The sequence below is a fragment of the Mus caroli genome, unplaced genomic scaffold (assembly GCF_978045245.1).
Source record: "Mus caroli unplaced genomic scaffold, Mus_caroli_1 scaffold_11, whole genome shotgun sequence".
In the NCBI taxonomy this organism is placed as follows: Eukaryota; Metazoa; Chordata; class Mammalia; order Rodentia; family Muridae; genus Mus; species Mus caroli.
Genome location: NW_028227266.1, coordinates 65,932,502 through 65,953,505, shown reverse-complemented (window position 1 = coordinate 65,953,505; position 21,004 = coordinate 65,932,502). Strand labels below are relative to the sequence as shown.

At 46.2% G+C, this 21,004-nt stretch overlaps 1 protein-coding gene across 6 annotated transcripts in view; it reads left to right on the top strand.

Annotated features, from left to right (window-relative positions):
- Window positions 1–21,004, top strand: part of Tln2 (talin 2) — a 425,612-nt gene that overhangs the window by 391,068 nt on the left and 13,540 nt on the right. For all 6 annotated transcript variants that reach the window (XM_085844756.1, XM_085844751.1, XM_085844753.1 and 3 more), the window contains 3 exons: window positions 1,043–1,150; window positions 9,915–10,020; window positions 11,465–11,589. In XM_085844756.1, coding sequence (XP_085700882.1) covers window positions 1,043–1,150; window positions 9,915–10,020; window positions 11,465–11,589 — 339 coding nt within the window. The remainder of the gene's footprint in view (window positions 1–1,042; window positions 1,151–9,914; window positions 10,021–11,464; window positions 11,590–21,004) is intronic.

Genomic DNA, 21,004 nt, shown 5'->3' with positions numbered 1-21,004 from the left:
ACCAAAGAACCAAGTTGCCATACGTGAGTGTGACTTCTGGGGTGGAATTGGGGAGCCAGGGCAAATATTTTGAAACAAACTCACTCAGTTGCCCAGGCAGGCCATAAACGTGAGGTACTCAGCTTCCCCAAGTGGCTGAGATTACAGGCCTACCACACTGAGACTGGCTCTGCCAGGCTTTAAGCCTTTGCCATGACTGACAATTTATTGAGAACGCTGCATTAGGCATCCCTGTAAGCTTCCCGAGTTCTTTCCAGAGTGAAAACTGTAGAAGAATCTCTAAAGAGATATGTTGTCCTTTTGTAGCAAATAAAAGATGGCGTCCCACAGTTACACTTTTCCTTGTTTATCAACTCAGTGTGTGTTGTCGCTGAGAGTCAGAACCCCATCTCAAACAATTTGTCTTGGATGACTAGAGGTGGCAGGTCATGGTACAGGGAAAAAGCCTGAGCCACTGTTGCCCAGAGCTCTGGCTTGCATATCTCTACATGGATATGATGGGTGGTGGGTTATTACAGGGCCTGGGGGTAGTGGAGAGCTGCTAGCTGAAGGAGCCTAAGGGTTCTGGTCACAGAGACTGCCCTGTGACTGCCATTCCGGAGGTTGAATGGGAACATGGGCTTCATTAGCCTGGGGACATAGAGATGCTCTAAACAGGAAGCCAGGCAGAACCGCCCTGTACCCTCCTGTGGGAAGCCTTAACTGTGACTCTTCCTGGATGTTTGAGTGCACGGAGAAGGAAGGCAAAAAGGGGCAGATGGTACCAGATTCCAGATGTTTCTGTCCTTGTCCCCAGGGTGCAGCCTGCAGACTGTCAAAGGACCTGCTACAGAGACATGAGGACAGACTCCTCTCCCACCCAGAGAGTGGGAGTGAAGGCCTTCACAGAGGTCACAGAGGTAGTCTTCTACCTTTGAGACCAGAGTACCCAGCACTGCTGAGCTGGGAACTTACAAGTGACTCTTCTTGATTTAATATGTCAACATTTTCTTCTTCCTCCTCCTCCCTCCCCCCTCTTTCTTCCCACTCAATCTGTCTCCAGCAAGCATCCTTCTACCCTGATGTCAGTGAAGAGGTACGAACCAGAGCCTTGCGGTATGGCACAGAATGCACCTTGGGCTACCTGGACCTACTAGAACACGTCTTGGTGGTAAGGAGGGGTATGGGCAGGGTGGGGTGGAGCTGTGTATCTTTGTCCCTTCCTGGTTGATATAGAAGAAGATCTCCTTTCCCCAGGGACACCCCTCTTAGAGCATTCTGCCAGCATCTCTCATGAGGCCAGGACTATGTTGAGCATACTGGTCTGATCCAGCACACTGAGCAGAAAGTGCAGCCTTCAGGAAGACTCAGAGTTCAAAGGATCTGATTTCACTCTGGCACCAGAGAGGCAGAAAGAACATGCCTGGGGGAGGAGGAGGAGGAGGAGGCAGAAAGAACATGCCTGGGGGGGAGGAGGAGGAGGAGGCAGAAAGAACATGCCTGGGGGGGAGGAGGAGGAGGGGGCAGAAAGAACATGCCTGGGGGAGGAGGAGGAGGAGGGGGCAGAAAGAACATGCCTGGGGGAGGAGGAGGAGGGGGCAGAAAGAACATGCCTGGGGGAGGAGGAGGAGGAGGGGGCAGAAAGAACATGCCTGGGGGAGGAGGAGGAAGAGGAGGCAGAAAGAACATGCCTGGGGGAGGAGGAGGAGGAGGGGGCAGAAAGAACATGCCTGGGGGAGGAGGAGGAGGAGGGGGCAGAAAGAACATGCCTGGGGGAGGAGGAGGAGGAGGGGGCAGAAAGAACATGCCTGGGGGAGGAGGAGGAGGAGGGGGCAGAAAGAACATGCCTGGGGGAGGAGGAGGAGGAGGGGGCAGAAAGAACATGCCTGGGGGAGGAGGAGGAGGAGGAGGCAGAAAGAACATGCCTGGGGGAGGAGGAGGAGGAGGGGGCAGAAAGAACATGCCTGGGGGAGGAGGAGGAGGAGGGGGCAGAAAGAACATGCCTGGGGGAGGAGGAGGAGGAGGGGGCAGAAAGAACATGCCTGGGGGAGGAGGAGGAGGAGGAGGCAGAAAGAACATGCCTGGGGGAGGAGGAGGAGGAGGGGGCAGAAAGAACATGCCTGGGGGAGGAGGAGGAGGAGGGGGCAGAAAGAACATGCCTGGGGGAGGAGGAGGAGGAGATGGCAGGGGGTGGGGTAAATTGAAGGTCAAAGCCAACCATAAAAGGTATTGAAAGGTCTCTCAAGCTGGGGAGATAGCTCAGTTTGCTTACCATGCAAACACAAGGGACCTGAAATTTGATCCCCAGCACCCATGTGAGAAAACTGAATGAGGCTACACACACCTATAATCTCAGTACTGAGGGTAGTGGTGTAGTAAAGACAGAGGGATCCCAGAGACTAGCCAAACCAGCAAGTTCCAGGGTGAGTGAGAGACCCTGTCTCAACAAACAAGGTGGGAAGCAGCCGAGGAAGATGCCTGATGTTTGCCTTACAAACACATATATGTGCACCCACATAAAACACATATACATTCATACATGCACACACATACATATGCATGTGTGTGCACTCCTACACACAGACACACACACCATAATGGGAGTTCTTGTTACAGAGACCCAAGTTTATTCTAAAAATATCCAGAACCCCAGCCTCCATGACTGCCTAAAGAGAATCATTGCTAGTGGCCTGCTAGCCTCTGGTGGCTTCCCACCATCCTTGAGTGAGTGGCATAGGACACTTCAAGAGAGCCCAGCCTGCTGTGTCCACTGTGGAGCTAGGACTAGAAGGCAAAGACAGAAAATTCTGGGCAGCAGATGTCATAGTTATGGTTGGTACATAAACCTTAGGTTTGTGTAGACCCTGTTTTCTAGCCATCTTTAGAACCTTGTATGGGCTGGAGCAGAGCCCAGGAGAGTTTGTTCAAGAGCCAGGGAAAACACCATATGTATGTATGTATGTATGTATGTATGTATGTATGTATGTCTCTCTCTCTCTCTCCGCCCCCCCCCCCCCCGTGTGTGTGTGTGTGTATGTAAAATTTATCACCTCCCATCTCTGCTCTACCTTTCCCAAACCTAAAAATAAAAAGGAGTCCCAGGCCATCTCAGATATACAATTGTTGTCTCTAGAAGACAACTGCCAAGCATTGGGTTTCTTTGTTTTTCTTTCTACTGCCACACCAAATGAATGACCAGAAACCCACAAAAACCTTTCCCTTGTTAAGGTCATCCCACAGTTCAGCAACAGACTAGGAGCAGGTCCTCGCTCCTGTTAGCCCTGGCTCTGTTCTGGTTCTAGCAGTCACTGCTTTCTTCTTAAATCATCTTCTTGTGTTAACAATTTCAGGTTTTTAAGGACTCGTGTTCATCCAGAGAACTGCAGTCATTGCTATAAAGTATTGTTTGTTGGTACTGGTTTTGTTTGGAAAAAAATAGTCTGGCGGTGGTGGCACATTCCTTTAATCCCAGCAGTCAGGAGGCAGAGGCAGGTGGGTCTCCACGAGTTTGAGGTCAACTTGGTCTATAGATGCCTTTGCCTGAGGCGGATAAAAGGGGTCCAGAGTCTCTGAGAACATTAGAGAAGGTCCAGGAAGCATCCACAGGCTACACATCCAGGCACCCTACTTAAGGGCTGACTAGGCGCTGTGTCCAGCTCCAACCGTAAGGATCATCAGAGGGGAAGATCAGCATCATAGGGGATGGTGTCCTGTGTCGAGGAGGAAGCTTCATCAGGCAAGTGCTGGTGTGGGCTGAAGGCTAGGATGAGGAGGGAATGCCAGTGCTTGCTGTTCTAGGACTCTAGGAAGAATGCCTATGGCTGCTCACATGGCACAAACACAAGGTTCCTCTTGAATCTCCCGTAGAGTTGAGACTCAGTCTTCCATGTTGCTGACCGACCTAGATTTTGGGTGACTCTTCTTGACGATGTGCCATGATTCTTCCCATCACTCTATACAGCTGTTGTCCTTGCCATCCATACTTTTGGTACACATAGGAAATGTGCTGTTTCTCTGAGACTCTTTAGAGAGCTGGCTGGGGCCAGAGTGAAGCCATTAACAGAAAAACCAGCTCAATGGCATAAAGCTAGTGTTATACAATGAGCAGAACTCATCCCATCTTTGCAAGAAGAATTTTTTTGTATATAGGCTAGAGGTGGCTCAGTGACTAAGAGCACATGCTGCTCTTGAAGAGGACAGGAGTTTGATCCCCAGAACCTGTGGTTGGGCCCACAGCTGCCTGAGACTCTGGGGATCTGATGGCCTCTCCTGGCCTCTGGTAGGCACCCACATGCACACCATATATATTCACAGAAGCCAAACACATATCCATGTAAATACACAAGAATTGGTTTTGTGTGTACCTAAAAGGTATATGTTCACATGCACACACACACACACAAAGAAACACAGCACCTAGAACATCTCTCAAACTCTTCAAAAGGAGATACCAAATTGATAACACCTGCCTAGAGAACCCCACTTCTGCCTTTTTATAAAAATCTTTTTAACTTTCAGCATACACAGGGTCCCGTTTAGGCAGAGCCACCATGGCTGCCCTAGGCAGCACCTCAGTGCTCATGGGAAAGCATTGGCCTCCTGCACTTGCTGTGATCTGCTTCATCCTGGAAGATTTGCTCCACAAGGCACGATGCAGATATCAGCTTCCCTGCCCCCAGTTGTTCTTCTGCTGGAGATCTGGGACAGGGTTACCATTCACATCCCTGGCAGAACTTTAATGTGGGTCTGTGTCCTGATATCAGAAATCATGTTGACTTAATCACAGAATTAAAAATAGAACAGCTCACCTCCTGGCTGTCTAGAGCTAAGACACTTTACCTCAGGGCTGCTCTCTGCCTTAAAGGGCCATCTGTTCCCAGAAGTGGCACTCTGTGACTACCTCAAGGGCTCTTCTCCCGGCCACAGACATCTTCAGTCATGGCAGTTTGATGATTCAAATGCTTCAAGGTCCCACACCTGTAACCCCGCCCCCCCAGCATTAATGAGGCTCAAGTTATAGAAAAAAGCAGTGGGTATTTCTGGGTCTCTGAAAGCCGTGTTGTAATTGAAATATGAATATACTTCTCAGCTGCAGATTTTCCAGGCAGCCGATGACCTGCTCTTCTTTATTACCGATTTGTTTCAATTTTCTACACTTTGCCCAAAACTCATTGTACAAAATTCTCTTAAGAACTAATGCATTTTTTATTAAAAAGATTCTTAAGCATGACAGGGCAGCAGACCCATATTTAGTAGATAGGATTGAAGTGGTTTCAATTCTGTGTATATTGGCATAAAGATTTATGTTATTTGAGTCTTGTTCCATAGCCCAGGCTGGCACTTGCTATTCTCCTGCATCAGCCTCCCAAGTGCTGGGATTACAGACATGTGTCACCATGGCTTCTCTTTGTGATTTTAATTTACATTATCTTTTTTTAGTGTTCGAGAATTTCATACCTGCATACAGTGTCTCTTGGTCAAGACCAGCCCCAGTTCCTCCCATCCAATCTCTCCCTTGCTTCCCCTTCTAGCATTTGCCTCCAACTTTATGTGCCTTTTTTTTTTTTTAGTGGATAAAGCGCTACCAGTGTGTGCATGGGTATAGGGCCATCTACTGGAGCATGGGCATCATCCCTGAAAACTGACTTCCTGACAGCAGCCACCAGTTGCCATAGCTCCTCAGCATGGACTGGGGTCCTGTATGACCTCCTCACTGCCATGACTAGAGTTTGGCTAGCTTGATCTTTCACAGGTCCTGTGCATACCATCACAGCCACTGTGAGCCACTAAGTCTCTTCTTCATAAAAATTCATAGTTCTTTGAGAATTCTGTATAATGAGTTTTAACCATAGTCAATCCTTTGTCTAGTTTCTCCCTTCCCTGGATCCATCCCCTTCCTCTCCCCCCTTCTTTCTCCCCCTCCCCTCCTCTCCCCATTCTTTTCTCCTTCCCTCCCCCCCCCCACCCCGCTCCCCTTCCCTGTCCTCTTTGGCTTTCCCCCCCTCACTTATTCAGTCCAAACCTAAGTATCTTTTTTCTGCCCCTTTGCCTTCCATACATCTTCTTTACTACAGTGTGTTGAGAGCTTCTCCCTTTTGGTGGATTTTTCTTTCTCAGATTTTAGAGTTCTCTATGTTTCCTTGAAGCATAATGTCTGTCAGATACATGCTCCATGGTTCCTCCAGGGTGTGGCTGTCTTTTCATTCTTACGGAACGAGGGAGACGAGATTGTGTATTGCATGAAAGAAAACACCAGCACTGCGAAGTTCAATGAGACTTGAATAAAATAAAAGTAAAAACGCATCTTTCACATCTTAGACAGTGAGCCTTGAGGGTGAGCTGGCAGTAAAGGGTGAGGATGACTGGATGCCTCTGCTCTCCCAAGTCTTCCATCACTTTGGGATTATATTTTACTTCCAGTTAACCTCTCACTCTGAATACCATGATCACTCTCTGGCTTACGAAGGGTCCCAATCCTAATACCATTACACACACACTAAACAGTCCTATTAAGATATAATTTACATACAATAAAATTCATCTATTTACATAATTGGATTTTTGGTATGCTTACTTAGTATGAGTTTAGAATATTTTTATTATTCGTACTCTTGCTTTCCATTGCCAGTGTGTAGAAATATAATTATTGTATTTATGTTGATTTTATGTTCTGTCTTCCTTAGCTCACTTACCAGTTATGGAAAGGTTTTGGTTTTGTGGCTGTTTCACAGATGTCTTAGAGCTTTCTATATTAATGTTTATCTGATGATAAAAACAACTTACCTCTCTTTCTGTACCGATGATTAATTTTTTTTCTTGCCTTATTGTTCTAGCTAAGAATCCTAGTTCAGTGTTGATGGAAGAGTAAGAAAAAGCCTCCTTACCTTATTCTTCAAAATGTATATTTAGTTTTTATGTGTTTGTCTGCACCGTATGCATGCGATGCCTGTGGAGGCCAGGAGAGGGCATCAGATACCCTGGAAATGAAGTTGCAGGTGGTTATGAGTCAGGATGTGGATGCTGGGGAACACACCCAGGTCCTCTGCACCACTGAACCATCTCTCCAGCCCCCTTCTGTATTCTTTATCTTAGGGGGAAACAGTCTTTCACCACTAAGTGTAAATAACCCTACTGGGCTTTTAATACACATTGATGATCTTTCGCTCACAACAGAGAAATAATTGAACAATGTCTGTGGATTGGTTAGCAGGTCACAGCCTTATCTATAACTGTTATTTAACTAGTGGCCTTAGAGACAAATTAGACAAAAATGGTACTTAAGAACCACTTGAAAAAAAATTTTAATCCCGATATCAAGACTGCACCTAAGCAGTGCTATTTGGGTCCTTTATAGGATTCATTTATATAACATCACCACAACTCAATAGCGAAAGGTCTGTTACACTCGTTTAATAGGTAAGTAAACTGAGACAAGGCTGAGAGGGCAGATAAGGACTTGGTTTCAGAGTTACTAAGTCCACCAATTCCAGAAGATACACTTGGTTAGGTGGCCTGCCCCCTGGCTGTGTGAGAAAGCAAAAGATAGCTCTTCCCTTAACCTTCCCAGGACTCTAGGAAGCTGTCGCATAGGACTGTCTGGCTAGTGTGTTGATCTTTATTTTTCATTCATTGCTTCATTTTCCCCATACTGGTATCTTACTATGTATGTATGTGTGTGTGTATATATATATATATATATATATATATATATATATATATACATGTACGCACATTTGTACATATAAATATACAAATATAAAATGTGTGTATATAAATATATGTGTGTGTTTCCAGCACATTATGCAGTTTCTGCCAAGCTCAAGGTGCCTTAGTACTGCTATTAGAAATCGCTTGATAGGTAAATCTAGTTACAGGTTATTCAACATTGTTCTGGTGCTTATAACTGGTACATCCTTTTGACTTAACCTTTTGGTCTTTGACAGAGAGAATGAGGATAAGAAAGCAATTAAAACCATAGATCACTATTAGTAAATGTAAAACCAATTTAAAAGGTGATCAGAGGAGCTAGGAAGGTGGCCAGCAGTTAAAAGTATGCACTGCTCTTGCAGAGAACCTGAATTCAGTTCCCAGCATCCACACTGGGCAGCTCACAACTGCATGTAACTCCAGCTTCAGGACATTTAACACCCTCCTCTGGTCTCCATTGGTACCTGCAATTGCATTCACATTACAGCCCCCCACGCACACACACACATACACACACTTACACATATACATAACTTAAAAATAAAAGAAAAAGGCTTAATTATTAGAGGGATGAAGGAAGATGGAGGGAGACATATAATACTCTTCATCAGAACCCTGTCTCTCCTCTGTAAAGCTGGGCTAACACTTGGGATTATACTCAAAATAAAACTCAAAATGGCTGGCTCATTGGTTTGAATATGTAATGTAATGTCTGTATACTGGTATGTTTGGGCCTGGTCACAGTGTAACTCACTACCTCCTCCAACCTAGTTCTTTACTGCCTTTCCTTGAGGAACAAAATCAAAGAAGTTAGGCCTAAGACCAACAACCATCTTTTCTTTACTTCTGAGAAATAGCATGTTACCCGACCATATTTTTCTAAATGGTGTAGGACACCAAGAACAGAATTGGCATTAAATGAATGCCTGTTTTATTCTGGGCCTTGGGTGAAAGGGATTTTGAGTGTTTTCCATTTGGTCTGTGTGTCAGCCTCAGAGAATTCATCCCAGGTTTTAGCCCAGCTTTACAGAGGAGAGACGAGGTTCTGATGGTTGTGCAAGTCACACCAGTAACCGGTGAGGCCAGGTGTGAGCACAGACGTGTGCGCCTGAAAGTCCATGCTTGTGCCTCCGCTCTGAGGCTCCTCAATGCCCACAGGTAGCTGCAGGTGTGACCTCCTCACCATCTCAAAGTGTCTGAAGGTATCCATTGTGGAACTCAGGGAGGAAAAGCAGAAAACTGTTAGAAGAGAATTTCAAGATGAGGAAGGGATGGAATGATAGACCTCTGAGCCCAAGTCCTTAAGGGAAGATGCTAAGGAGTCCTTGCCTCATTTCTTAATTCCAGTTTTGAAGGAATGCAAGGCGAGATCATCTGACTTCGCATTGCATTGCTGGTTGGCAGTTCTGCTGCCTTTCTAAAACACCTACTTTAAAAAAAAAAAAAAAAACTTGAAACCCTTGGAGTTGGTGAGAGGGCACATCAGATAAAGGTGCTTGTCACCAAGCCTGACAACCTGAGTTCAATCCCTGCATGTGCATAAACTCAAGAGCATGGACACAATCAAATCAGTGAGGCCAGGTGTGGTAGGATACCCCTTTAATCCCAGCACTTGGGAGACAGAGGCAGGTGAGTTCAAAGCCTGCAATACCTTCATAGAATAAGCCAGGGCTACATAGAAACGCCCTGTCTCAAGAAATTAAATCAATAAAATAGGGGGTTTGTTTGTTCTGTTTTTTAACTGAACTAGATCACAGAAAGCATATGGAGACAAAAATCTTTTAGGACAGATTGTGGTCCGAGTCTTAGAACTGGGTTGTTGCTCTGCAATGACTTTTCTGAACAATCAGCCGTTACTCACATGGGGATTTTGCTTGAGACCCTGCCTCCATCCCAATTTTCTCTGGGTCCGTGTTTGCTTTGTCTCAAGTCCAAGGTGACCTTTATAGCCTGAGACTTCTGTTCTCACACACAGTGTTCTTACATGCAGTTTTTACCTTTGTGTATTTATTTTGCCTAAAAACAAAGGAACTGAAGTCCAGGTAAGGCTCAGCCTTCTGATCATTGCTAACTGTGTCAAAGGGACCCCTGATTCCCAACTCTGGTGAGTCTGTTGTCTCTCGAGAGCTTGCAGTCCCCCACAGGGATGTCCCTTTGCACTGATAGGAGTGTACCCCCATCAAGCAGCACCCCTCTTCTCATGCACCTGATGCGTTTTCCACTCACAGATCCTTCAAAAGCCAACCCCGGAACTCAAGCATCAGCTGGCAGCTTTCTCCAAGAGAGTTGCTGGAGCTGTGACGGAGCTTATCCAGGCAGCAGAAGCCATGAAAGGTAGGTCAGGGCCTCATGGCCTCCTGGAGCACTGAGCTGGCTCAGAGGAGCAAGGCAGGAGCTTGCAGCAATATAGTGGGAATAAAAGGCACAGAGTTTTGGGTTTTGGGGTTTTTTGGGGGGGTTGTTTGTTTGATTTTTGTTTTGTTTTTGTTTTTCTAATGTTTAACATGATTTTGCCCTGGTCTTCCTATGGAATGCCTCTACCTGAGTGGAATAGTCCATCTAAACTCTCCACTTCTCTTGGGAGTCTCACCGTGCGCCTATAGCTATATTAGTATTCACCGAGCTACTGTTATTTATTGTCATTTGGACAATAAGCTCCTGAGTCAGGCCTCAGGACCACAGGCCTCTACTCCCAGAGGCTCAGAGACGATGGCAAGTCTGAGGCCTGAGTAGGCTACAGAGCAAATTGAAGGCCACATTGGGCAACTTTCCAAGACCCTAACTCAAACACAAAGGGAGGGGAGGGGAGCTAGAGATGTAGGTAGGAGAACGCTTGCCTAGCACGTGCTAAGCCCTAGTTTCAATCTCTAGTCATACCTCCCTCAAAAGTAACTGGGGGCTGGAGTGATGTCTCAGAGGCTAAGAGCACTTGTTGCTCTTGCAGAGGACCCAGGTTTGATTCTCAGCACCCCTGTGGCAGCTCACTACTGTAACTCCAGTTCCAGGGGATCCAGTGTTGTCTTCTAGCCTCTACAGGCCTCAGGCATGCATATGGTACACAAACATGTGCAAGCAAAACACCCATACATATAAAATAAGTACTTTATAAGTAACTGATGATAGTAATAGTAATATTCTTATGTATAGGGAACAGCACTGGGTATACCAGTTGCCTCTCCTTACTTGCTTACACAGATGCAGTTTATTCACCACGGGAATCAACCAATCTCCTCTCTCTCCTCTCTCCTCCTTTCTCTCTCCTTTCTCCTCTCTCTCTGCCACATGTTCCCTGAAGAGACTGTCAAAGCTCTATGGCCTAGAGCTAGGGATGCCCATGTACTCACGAGTGTAAGTCAGAAAGCAGAGTGAAGCCGGGCGTGGTGGTGCACGCCTTTAATCCCAGCACTCAGGAGGCAGAGGAGGCAGAGGCAGGCAGATTTCTGAGGTCGAGACAGTCAGGGCTATACAAAGAAACCCTGTCTCGAAAAACCATTTTAAAAACAAAAGAAGGCAGAGTGAGACTCAAGTCTCAACCCATGGAATCTTGAAGCTAGTGTTGCTGGCATTCCTATGGATAGGGCTATACACATGTAGCTGGTTTAGAAAAACATTAGCACCCCTCATCCCTCCATCCAGATGGTGGAGATCTAGATAGGGCTGAGAGCATAGGCTCATAGGGCCATCATAGCCAGAATGACTATTTAGCTTGTGTTTGTGATTACGCCAGTACCTTCATGTCTGCACCTACCAAGAATGACTCTCCTGGAACTGATTTTAGGAACAGAGTGGGTGGATCCAGAAGACCCAACCGTCATTGCAGAAACTGAGTTACTGGGAGCTGCAGCGTCCATTGAAGCCGCTGCCAAGAAGTTAGAGCAACTGAAGCCAAGAGCAAAGCCAAAGGTCAGTGTTCCCTGGCGGCCGCTCATCCCCTGCGTCCTGCATCCAGCGGTGACTGTGCAGTGGAGCTAAGCATGGTACACAGAGTTTTTCCTCCCTCCCCATCATTACACCAGGAAGTAGCAAACCCATTCTGCCTGCTCAGCACCATTTTACATAGTGGGGGCGGGGGAGTGAAAACCAGTGAGTGGGTCTAGTTAACTGCCAAGAGTACCTCTGTGGGTATTCCGAGGAGAAATAGAACATCCACATGGAATTCCGCCATGGAAAGCAAGTTGTGGATGATTTCTGTCAAAAGTTCCTGTTAGTAGATAGGAGACTGACAGCCTTCAGCTCACCAGTTTCTACCGCACCTTTGGTACAGAAAGAACAATACCGAGTATCTTGTTTTCTTAGACACAACAGGCCTGGAAAATGGCTCAGTCAGTAAAGTGCTTACTGGGGAGAGCACGAAGACCCGAGTATGGATTTCCTAGCACCCACATAAAAAGCACATACAGTAGTGTGCGCCTGTAATTCCAGCTCTGAGGAAATGAAAAAAAAAAGTCAACCAAAAACAACATGGTGCTTGCAGTGGGTAGAAAGATGGCTCAGTGAAGAGCACTTGCTTTTGCCATTCCAGAGGACCCAAGTTCAATTCCTAGCGCCCACAGCAGCTGGTTCCCAACCATCTGTAACACCATCTTCAAGGAATCCCACATCCTCTCTGACTCCATGGATACTCTACACACATACACACACGTGCACACAAAGTTATATATATGGAAGTATCATAGAGAAGCAATTGAGGGAAATACTTGGCGTGGGCCTCTGGCTTCGACCTATGCATCCACACACACAATAGAGAATAATGCACATCTCGAAGAGAAACCCAGCACTAGGCTGTTTCAGTGTGTACAGGAGCCCGTGGCTGGCTAGTGTAGTTTTCATAAGAGAAGTAGCCAAGAAAATAGATTCTTTTCTATGGGGCAGTAGGAGCTGGCCCATCTCCAGGGTCAGGCTCAGCCTTAGTAAGCAGCCGCAGTTCCTACTCCACACTTCAGCCATCTTTGGGAAGATGTCAGAAGGAGGAGGTTCCATTTTCTTCCTACCTATGCAAGTCTTTATGGGTATCTATAGTTCACCTCCCAGGGACCCACATACATTGGGAAAGGAACTTTGGCTATTTGCATGCCCACCCCCAAAAAAGTTAGACCCCCAGTTTAGGACTGCCTAAATTTCTACCTATTTTTGTCAAATTGAAAGATGGTGTCTGGAGGCTGAAATACACCAATCAGTGCCAAGGCAGTGTTGAGGACATGTATGCAGCAGACAGGAGGCCAATGAATCTGTTAAGGCTGGAGGCTTCTTAAAGTCGTCAAGGCTTCAGACCTATCTCCTAAGCACTGGCCTTGATGGCAGGCACATTCCAGATTTTCCTCATCAAGGCATAATTTGAGATTTTTGACCTCTGACTTTTGTGTTTGCTGGGGTTTCATTCCTGGTGCCCTGGGGCTCTTGGATCATCTGATACTGTCAGAGTTTAAGATCTGACAGCTCGGTCAGGAACAACTGCATTTTCGGGTTAGGTTTTTGTTTCTGCTTTGCAAGTCAAGTTAATAGAATTTGAGAATTATTCTTTAAAGGTGAATCTTAAAAATAAGGTTGTACCAGGTGTGGTGGCACACGCCCTTAATCCCAGCACTTGGGAGGCAGAGGCAGGCGGATTTCTGAGTTCGAGGCCAGCCTGGTCTACAAATTGAGTTCCAGGACAGCCAGGGCTACACAGAGAAACCCTGTCTCAACCCCCCTCCCCCCAAATATGTATAAGGTTGTGAGGTTTGCAGCTTAATCTGCATGTCTTATGCTTGTCCAGCCTATCCCAAGAGGCCCTTTCACAGGGGATGACTCTGTGTATTGGTCAGTTGACACCTGCAGTCTGTGAATGGGCCTGCTGCTCATGTATCACCCATATTCCACCATTTCCCAGCATCCCCTGGCCCCTACCCTTCTCTAGGGTTCTCCTCAGCTCTTGTCTGTTTTTCTCTGACTGGTTGCTCATTTTCGTCAACATTCTTGATTTGGAAAACAGACTTACTGGGATCTCCTTCATCCTGCAGGATTGTTGTTATATGTCGATAACGTAAGAACATGGTGCCTGACTAGTAAATGGTAATGCTATCACCTCTGTCACTGTCACTGTGACCAGACATATGCTTTCTAACACCTTCATTTTTCATCTTTGGAACATGTGTGGAAGATAAGGTCTTTCATGGATTCCCTAGTGGGGTAAGAGGGTGGGTGACAGGGCCACCGTAAATACAAGACGCGGTCCAGACCAGTCTCCTAAGGACTTTATCTGGTCCTCACCACAGTCAGACCGTGTGATTGAGTGGGGAGGGAACATAGAGCTGGGGGCCCAGTTTCTGAGCACTGCACTCCGTCTGCTACCCCATTGGCAGAGAAAATGATTCCCGTCCCTCAGGACCACTGCACTTTATAGTGTCTTAGGCTGTTAGACTTGTCTCCTGTTCCTTTCCTAAGGAAAAACAAGCCCAGACTTGTGTGAGAGGGATGTTCCTAGGAGCTTGGTTGGTAGCAGTAAGAAGTCGGGGTCTTCTGGAGGGGAAATGATGAGGCCGTTACAGTGATGGAGAGTAATGGTTGCCGGACTGTACAGCATGAAGATGCTTATGGAACGAATAACACGGAGGCATCCATGGTTAGTGCTGTATCTCACAAAGCTGGGAACTAACGGAGATGATCAGCAAAGAACAGCTAAGACTTGAAATGGGACCAGGGCACAACAGGCTCTGTGTTTTACAGTTCTGGAAAACAATGTTTGAAAACCACACACATTGAAAATGAGGGGGGCTGGAGAGATGGCTCAGCGGTTAAGAGCACTGTCTACTCTCCCAGAGGTCCCGAGTTCAAATCCCAGCAACTACATGGTGGCTCACAACCAACTGTCATGGGATCCGATGCCCTCTTCTGGTGTGTCTGAAGAGTGCGCCAGTGTACTCACTTAAAATAAATAAATCTTTAAAAAAACAAAAAAAAAAAAGAAAAGAAAATGAGGGATGGTTGCCAGAGGAGGCCTGTGCGGACCCCTTATGTGTACACTATTAGGCATTATCCATGAAAGTGTCTCAAAGAATCTTATCATCCCAAAGCATGTAGTCCTGGGTTTGCAAGGAGGGCCATCCACTGTGGGAAACTTTTTGCACAATGCATAACATCCTCCTGACAGTTACAAAAGAACTTTTCCTCGGCTTAAAAGAAAAAAATTACCGAAACAGCAAAACCAACTAATATTTGAGGTTACTTTTCTCCATCCTGTCCTGTAACCTTAAAGACAAAAGTCCTCAGGGTGCCATAAATGGCAGCTGCTCCTGCATTCCTGCCATAGTAACTGAGGCCACCCCACCCCCATACCACATGAATGAGTTCATCCTCCACCCAGGCAGAGCACCTGTGCTGCTTGGAGGACTAGTTTGGGGAGGGAGGGTGATGACTTCCAGCTGTTTTGATTACCTGGTTCTCAGGTTACCTGTTTTAAAAGGAGACTAGTCTGTGGCATATGAACATGGTTCTGGTGTAGTTCCACCCTCAGGCCCTGACCATGGAAGCATCTCCCTTTACCTGTAATCTCTCAGACGTGAGTGACAGACAGGTGCACAGACTCCCCTTTCATTTGGGGAAAGGAGCCCAGGCCACCAGCATTGTTGCTAATGGCATCCTTGCCACACCTACAGACACGCCTGTGTTCCAAGGCAGGCTGGGAGATACTGCAGAGGTGACTGACTCCCACAGCCATATTCTCAAGCTCAGTCAAACCTGGATGCCTTTTCTGCAGGCCTCTGTGTGATATGTTTGATATATTAGGTTGTTATTTAATCCAACTATATATCAAGCATATTCCTACAGTGTCTTGCCCTGTCTCCGGGGGTCCTAACAAAGTTTAGAAGCAACAGGAAAGAATATATTAAAAATCACAAATAGGTTTAGATGACAGAGTGCGTATGTTGTTATGTTTTATTCCATTTCATCGTGTAGCCTTTAAGACCTGTGTCTTAGTTACTCTTCTGTTGCTGTGACAGGATACCCCAACCAAAAGCAACTTAAGGCAAAAGGGTGTATTATGGCTTAGTTTATCAGGGGCCAGACCATCATGGAGGGAAGGCCTGGCAGTCAGGAAGTAGAGAGATAGGACAGCAGATGGAGCCAGGCCATAAAACCTCAAAGGCCAGTATGTCCTTCAGCAAGGCTTTGTGAATTCCTAAAGCTTCCATAGCCAAATGGCACTGCCAGCTGAAAACCAAATGTTCAGACACACTAACTTATTGTGGATGGGGGATGCTTTGTTTCAGACCACAACAAACTGTATCAATACTACTACATTATCTGTTTGTTGTGGAAAGGGATTATAGTTCCTGAAGGCTTAAGATATTTTCTAAAGTTTAGTTGTATGCAATTAGGAGTCCTTAAGAAAAGTATTCAGTGGGAAAAAAATGGAAGATAACAACCCGTGTCTTTGATATAGGACAAAGGTTAGGATTGTAACTGGCAAACACATTGATCTAGATATTCCTTCCTGACAACTCTCAACACACTCTCACAGATTAAATTTTGTAATTGTTTTCAATGCAAAAAAAAAAAAATCACGACATTTATTATCTGTAACTTTCCGCTTCTGGTAACACATCTAAACCCTGGTGACTGTGCTCACTTTACGGATGGCGAGTCCGTAAACCTTAATTGCAAACCTTAATTTGGATCAAATATGTCTGATGAAGAGAACGTGCTCGGGACTGTGCTCTGTCGGTTGAGTTTTCTGTTGTAAGTGAACTTCTGCACAGAGGTTGTTAATATTTAGAAGAACCGGGCAGTCAGAAAGTAAACATATACTCTAATTGGCTGCCGCAGGACGTTGGGCTGTGACCCAGAAAGCATTCTTTCGGGTATATATCAGCCTCTCTGGCTGCTTTGACTTCTTCCCATAAATGAGTCTGTGAACTATATGTGAGTTCACTCTGAGCTGTCCAGCACAGTGACTTTATAAGTACTTTTCCTGAAAATAGCATGGCTATGCTCCCAGCCCTTGTCAGTTTTACCTTAGGAGGAAACAACTCCTAATGGCACTCCTAACTGTGAATGAGCAAGACCTCCTACCCTACAGGGGCAGGGGAGTAGTTTAATGGGGGTCATCAGAAAGGGACCTTGGGAATATGTAGAAGCCACCATTGGTGAAAGAGTCATTTTTTAAAGCATTGCTCTACAAGGTCTTTTGGATGAAGACGCTTGCCGGAAGTGATGAAATTTGGGATGGGGGGTAACTCTGCTGCTGTCTGGCATTCCCATGTGGCTGATTCATATTCTGAGTGGGAGTGGGAACGGGCACACAGGTGTTCTGTGACATGGGAAAGCAAACATGATGTTTTCTGCATGGCTAAGCTACAGGCTTGGAGCTCACATGCCAGACCTTGGTCCCAGACAAGCAGAGAGTGTGTTGCCAGGTGGTTCTCTACCAGGACCTTGTTAGGTCCTTAGATGCATAGAAGGCTCATACCAGAGATTCCTAAGATGAACCAAACTGTATCTCATTGAATAATGGAAAGGCTTCTATTGTCCATACTTCCTATATCAAGGTCCAAGTGACTCCTTCTTCCCCTTTTTGAGAGTATGACAGAATTCTAAAGAATTTATTTTCATCACTCAGAGACTAATTATAAGATCAACTCAGTGGTATTACTTTTATATTGAATATAAGTTACAAAAAATGTAATAAAGCAGTTGTATTATGTGGGGAAAACTATTCCCGAGATACTAACTGTGCAGGCTTGGGGCTTTTCCAATGGATGCTACGTGAACCTATTCCTTTCTTATCTATCTGGATGTGGAGGTGGTGCATATCCAGCTACTAACATGACCTGCTCAGCAGTGGTTTCTCTATGTCACCCTGATCTTCCCCTGAGACCAGGCCTCTGTGAAGGGTACCAGTTGTTCTGGGAGATTTGCCTTTTGTTAGCTTTATTAAGGATGAAGGAGGTCTGAGAGCCAGCCAACCCACAGGTCCTTCAGAGCACAAGTTAATGTAGCCATGGTATGCTTTGGCCAAGACTTTAGACTTTATCCCCAAAGCATCTCTCAAGTCAAATTCAGCTAGCCAGGAGCAGCCAGGTTCTGCACAAGAAAGGAAAACATGGCGGCCTGTTCCACTCAAGCATCCAACTGTCAGGAAAAGACCTCCTGCGTGTTGTGGGAGTCCTAGGTATTGGCCTCCTTTTTTCCCTTGAGGACATTTAACTTATATAGAACACATTTATACTTTTAAAAAACTCCACTGAACTTCTGACTTATAAATGCGACCTTCTTATAGTAGTGGCCATTCAGTAAGAGACTAACACAGAAGATGGCAAGATGCGAAATGATGGAAGGGCGAGAAACAGCTCGAGTAGCTCTTTGGTACGCGTAGCTGCTTGCGTAGAGAAGAGCCATGGTACTTTTTAGCTCTCAAAAAGTCTGGGCTGGGCTGGTGAGGTGGCTCAGTGGGTAAAAGTGGCTTGCTTTGCAAGCCTAGCAAGTTGAATTCAATCCCCAGATCCCACAGTGGAAGGAGAGAAAGCTGGCCTGCAACCTCCATATGTGTACCATGACACGTGTATTCACACACATGTACACATACACAGTAATAATAATAAATAATCGCTTGTGAAAGTCTGGTCTGTATGGACTGGAGATAGAGCTGCTCACTTGATAGAGTATTTGCCTAACATACATGAGGTCCTGGGTTCAGTCTCCAGCACCCATACTCCTGGCATGGTAGTACATGCCTCTAATTCAAGAGACAAGAGGATCAGAAGTGCAAGGCCATCTTCTACATGCATAATTAGAGGCCAGCCTGAGACACAGTAGATACTGTCTCAAGAAAAATTGAGGGTGCAGGGAGGAGGGAGAAAAGTCTTTTATGGACATTTTCTAAGACTGAGGCAGAAGTTAGGGCTATTCCTGGGTAAAGGGTCTCAGGGACAGAATTCACAAAGTGGATGAGAAGAAGGACTATGGATGCCCTCCCGGCCCATACTTGCCCAGGGGACATCAAAGAAGGTGGGTAGGTCACCAAAGACATCAGGAAGGAGGTAGGACTCCTGAGGGTAGAAAAGAGAATGCACTTCCTGCTTAATTTCAGTAAACATCTTAGAACGTTTTAATGTGAAATGGAGACATGTCTAAGCTAGAGACCAAAGAAAATTGCTGAACTGCTCCCCGGGGAAGGGTGGTGCAGGCCTGGAAGTGACATTCGAGGCAGTATAGAACAGTGACAGTGTCTGAGTTATCCACTGCCCGGGCCAGTGCTGAGGGACAAGCCAAAAACAGTGCCTGTCTGTATCACGTGTCCCTTGAAGCCTGCTTTGGTCTTTGCATGTAACATGGGATCCGTGTGTACATGCTTTGTGTAAAGAACCTAAAATGCAATGCTTAAAATACGAGGAACCTGGAAGTGTAGCTCAGTGGTAGAGTTTGCCTCACGTGTGCGAGACTTTGGATTCAGTCCCCAGTACAAGGGGCAGGGGTGAGTAGAAATGATAGGGAACGTAGTTGTTACTAATTCTTGAGTGTCTCCCATGAGCTGGTCATGTTTTACATAGGAGGGTTACTTCCAGCATCCTGCCCGCTGGAATGAATGAGACACAGCAAAAATAAATAAATAAATAATTTTTAAAAATGAGTTCTTAAAATTCCCCAAAGACAACATGTAGGATAAAAACAACAACAACAACAAAGCCACTCTTCCCACATGATTTCCCCTCTCTTCGCCCAATGGAATACAAGCTTCTGAAATCTGAGATGTATCGGAGCAGACTCAGGGGCCTCTGGGTTTATTCCTGAGCGTTGGAGATGGTCTGGCCAGGAACCAACTCCCAAGCTGAATGTTGCCTGGCAACATCTGACTTCAGATGGTGGTCCCTGCTGCAACAGGAAAATGTCACTAAAGGTTATTCAGACCTCTCTTGAAGCTGTCAAACAGCCCAGGTGAGGACAGCCCCATTGTAGCTGCAGACAGGCAGACTACCCAGAAAAAGACAGGGCTAGGAGCTGGTCGTGACCAGCCAGTGGCCTTTCCACTAGAGGATACGAGAGAAAGGGACTTGTTAGAAACAGGTCTCATGGAACCCAGACTGGCCTCTAGTTCTCCATATAGCTGAGGATGGCCTTGAACTTCTGATCCTCCTGCATGCTAGGATTACAAGTGTATACCATACTGCCACACCCTGTTTATGCAGTGCTGAATATCACATCCAGGGCCTTGTACGTGCTAGGCAAGCACTCTGCTAACTGAGCTATGCCCCTAGCCCTCACTTCTCTTATTGTCTCCTGGCTGAACTCTAGAACTTGCAAGCCTTCTTTCAAAATAGGATATTGAGTCATTTAACTGACATTTATCACGTGTACTCCTCTGCCTGGTTTTGAACAAAAGAAACACAAGCTGAATAAAGCCTCAAGCAGACTGCAGAAGGGTGGGATGAAGTTAACTGACCTGTGTTTTCTACGGAGTGGTTCCTAACCACCTCTCTTAGAAACAAATTCCTGAGCCTCACCTAGACCAACCAAGGCACAAGACCCGTCTCTATCCAGGTCTGTGCGTGAGTCTGCAGACGGACTAGCTGGTGGCTTCTCAAGTCCATTGCCTTCCCTTTGTGTCAGTAATAGTACCACAGCTTTAAGGAGTTGGTTCCTCTTCCATCGTATGGGTCCCAGGGATCAAACTCAGGTCATCAGACTTGGCAGCAAGCTGCTACCGATCTCACCAACCCCAATCCAGCTCTCTAAGGACATGTTTAAGACCCAGCTGTTGGGGACAATAACTCAGGAATAAGCACTTCTGAGTCCTCAGTTTCCAGAATCTAGAGGCAGGTTTGACTTTCCTGGCTCAGGTCAGCAAAAGGGCTCAATTAAATAGGAAAGTGACAACCCGGCCTTCCTGGAGAGAAGATAGGAAGGAGAGCTTTTGTGAGGGGAGCAGACCCAAGGAATCACGGTGCCTGCCAGCTGGTAGGCACAAGCGCTGCTAGACAAACCACAGGCCAGTGCTGCGCCTTCAGCAGGTCGACCCACTGCAGGAGACCCCATTGTCCATGCAGCTAGAGGATGGCTGACCATGGAGTGGGTGTTTCCTCCCAATGATAGCCTTGGCTCAGAGGAGATAGCTACCCAGGCCAGGGCATGTGAGCAGCTGCCTTTGGGGGTTGGGAGAGCACTTTGTATCCGAGTGGGAGCTCCTTTGATACGACTGTATACTGTGTCTGATTTCAAGTCCAGGGGTGTAATGGAAAGAAAAGGAAAGTAAGCCATCAAAATGTTTGCCATCGTAGAAAATGGGTGCCAAAATACTTCCAAGTTAGACGTGTGTCTTTAGAAAAATGTAGGGGCTGTCGAG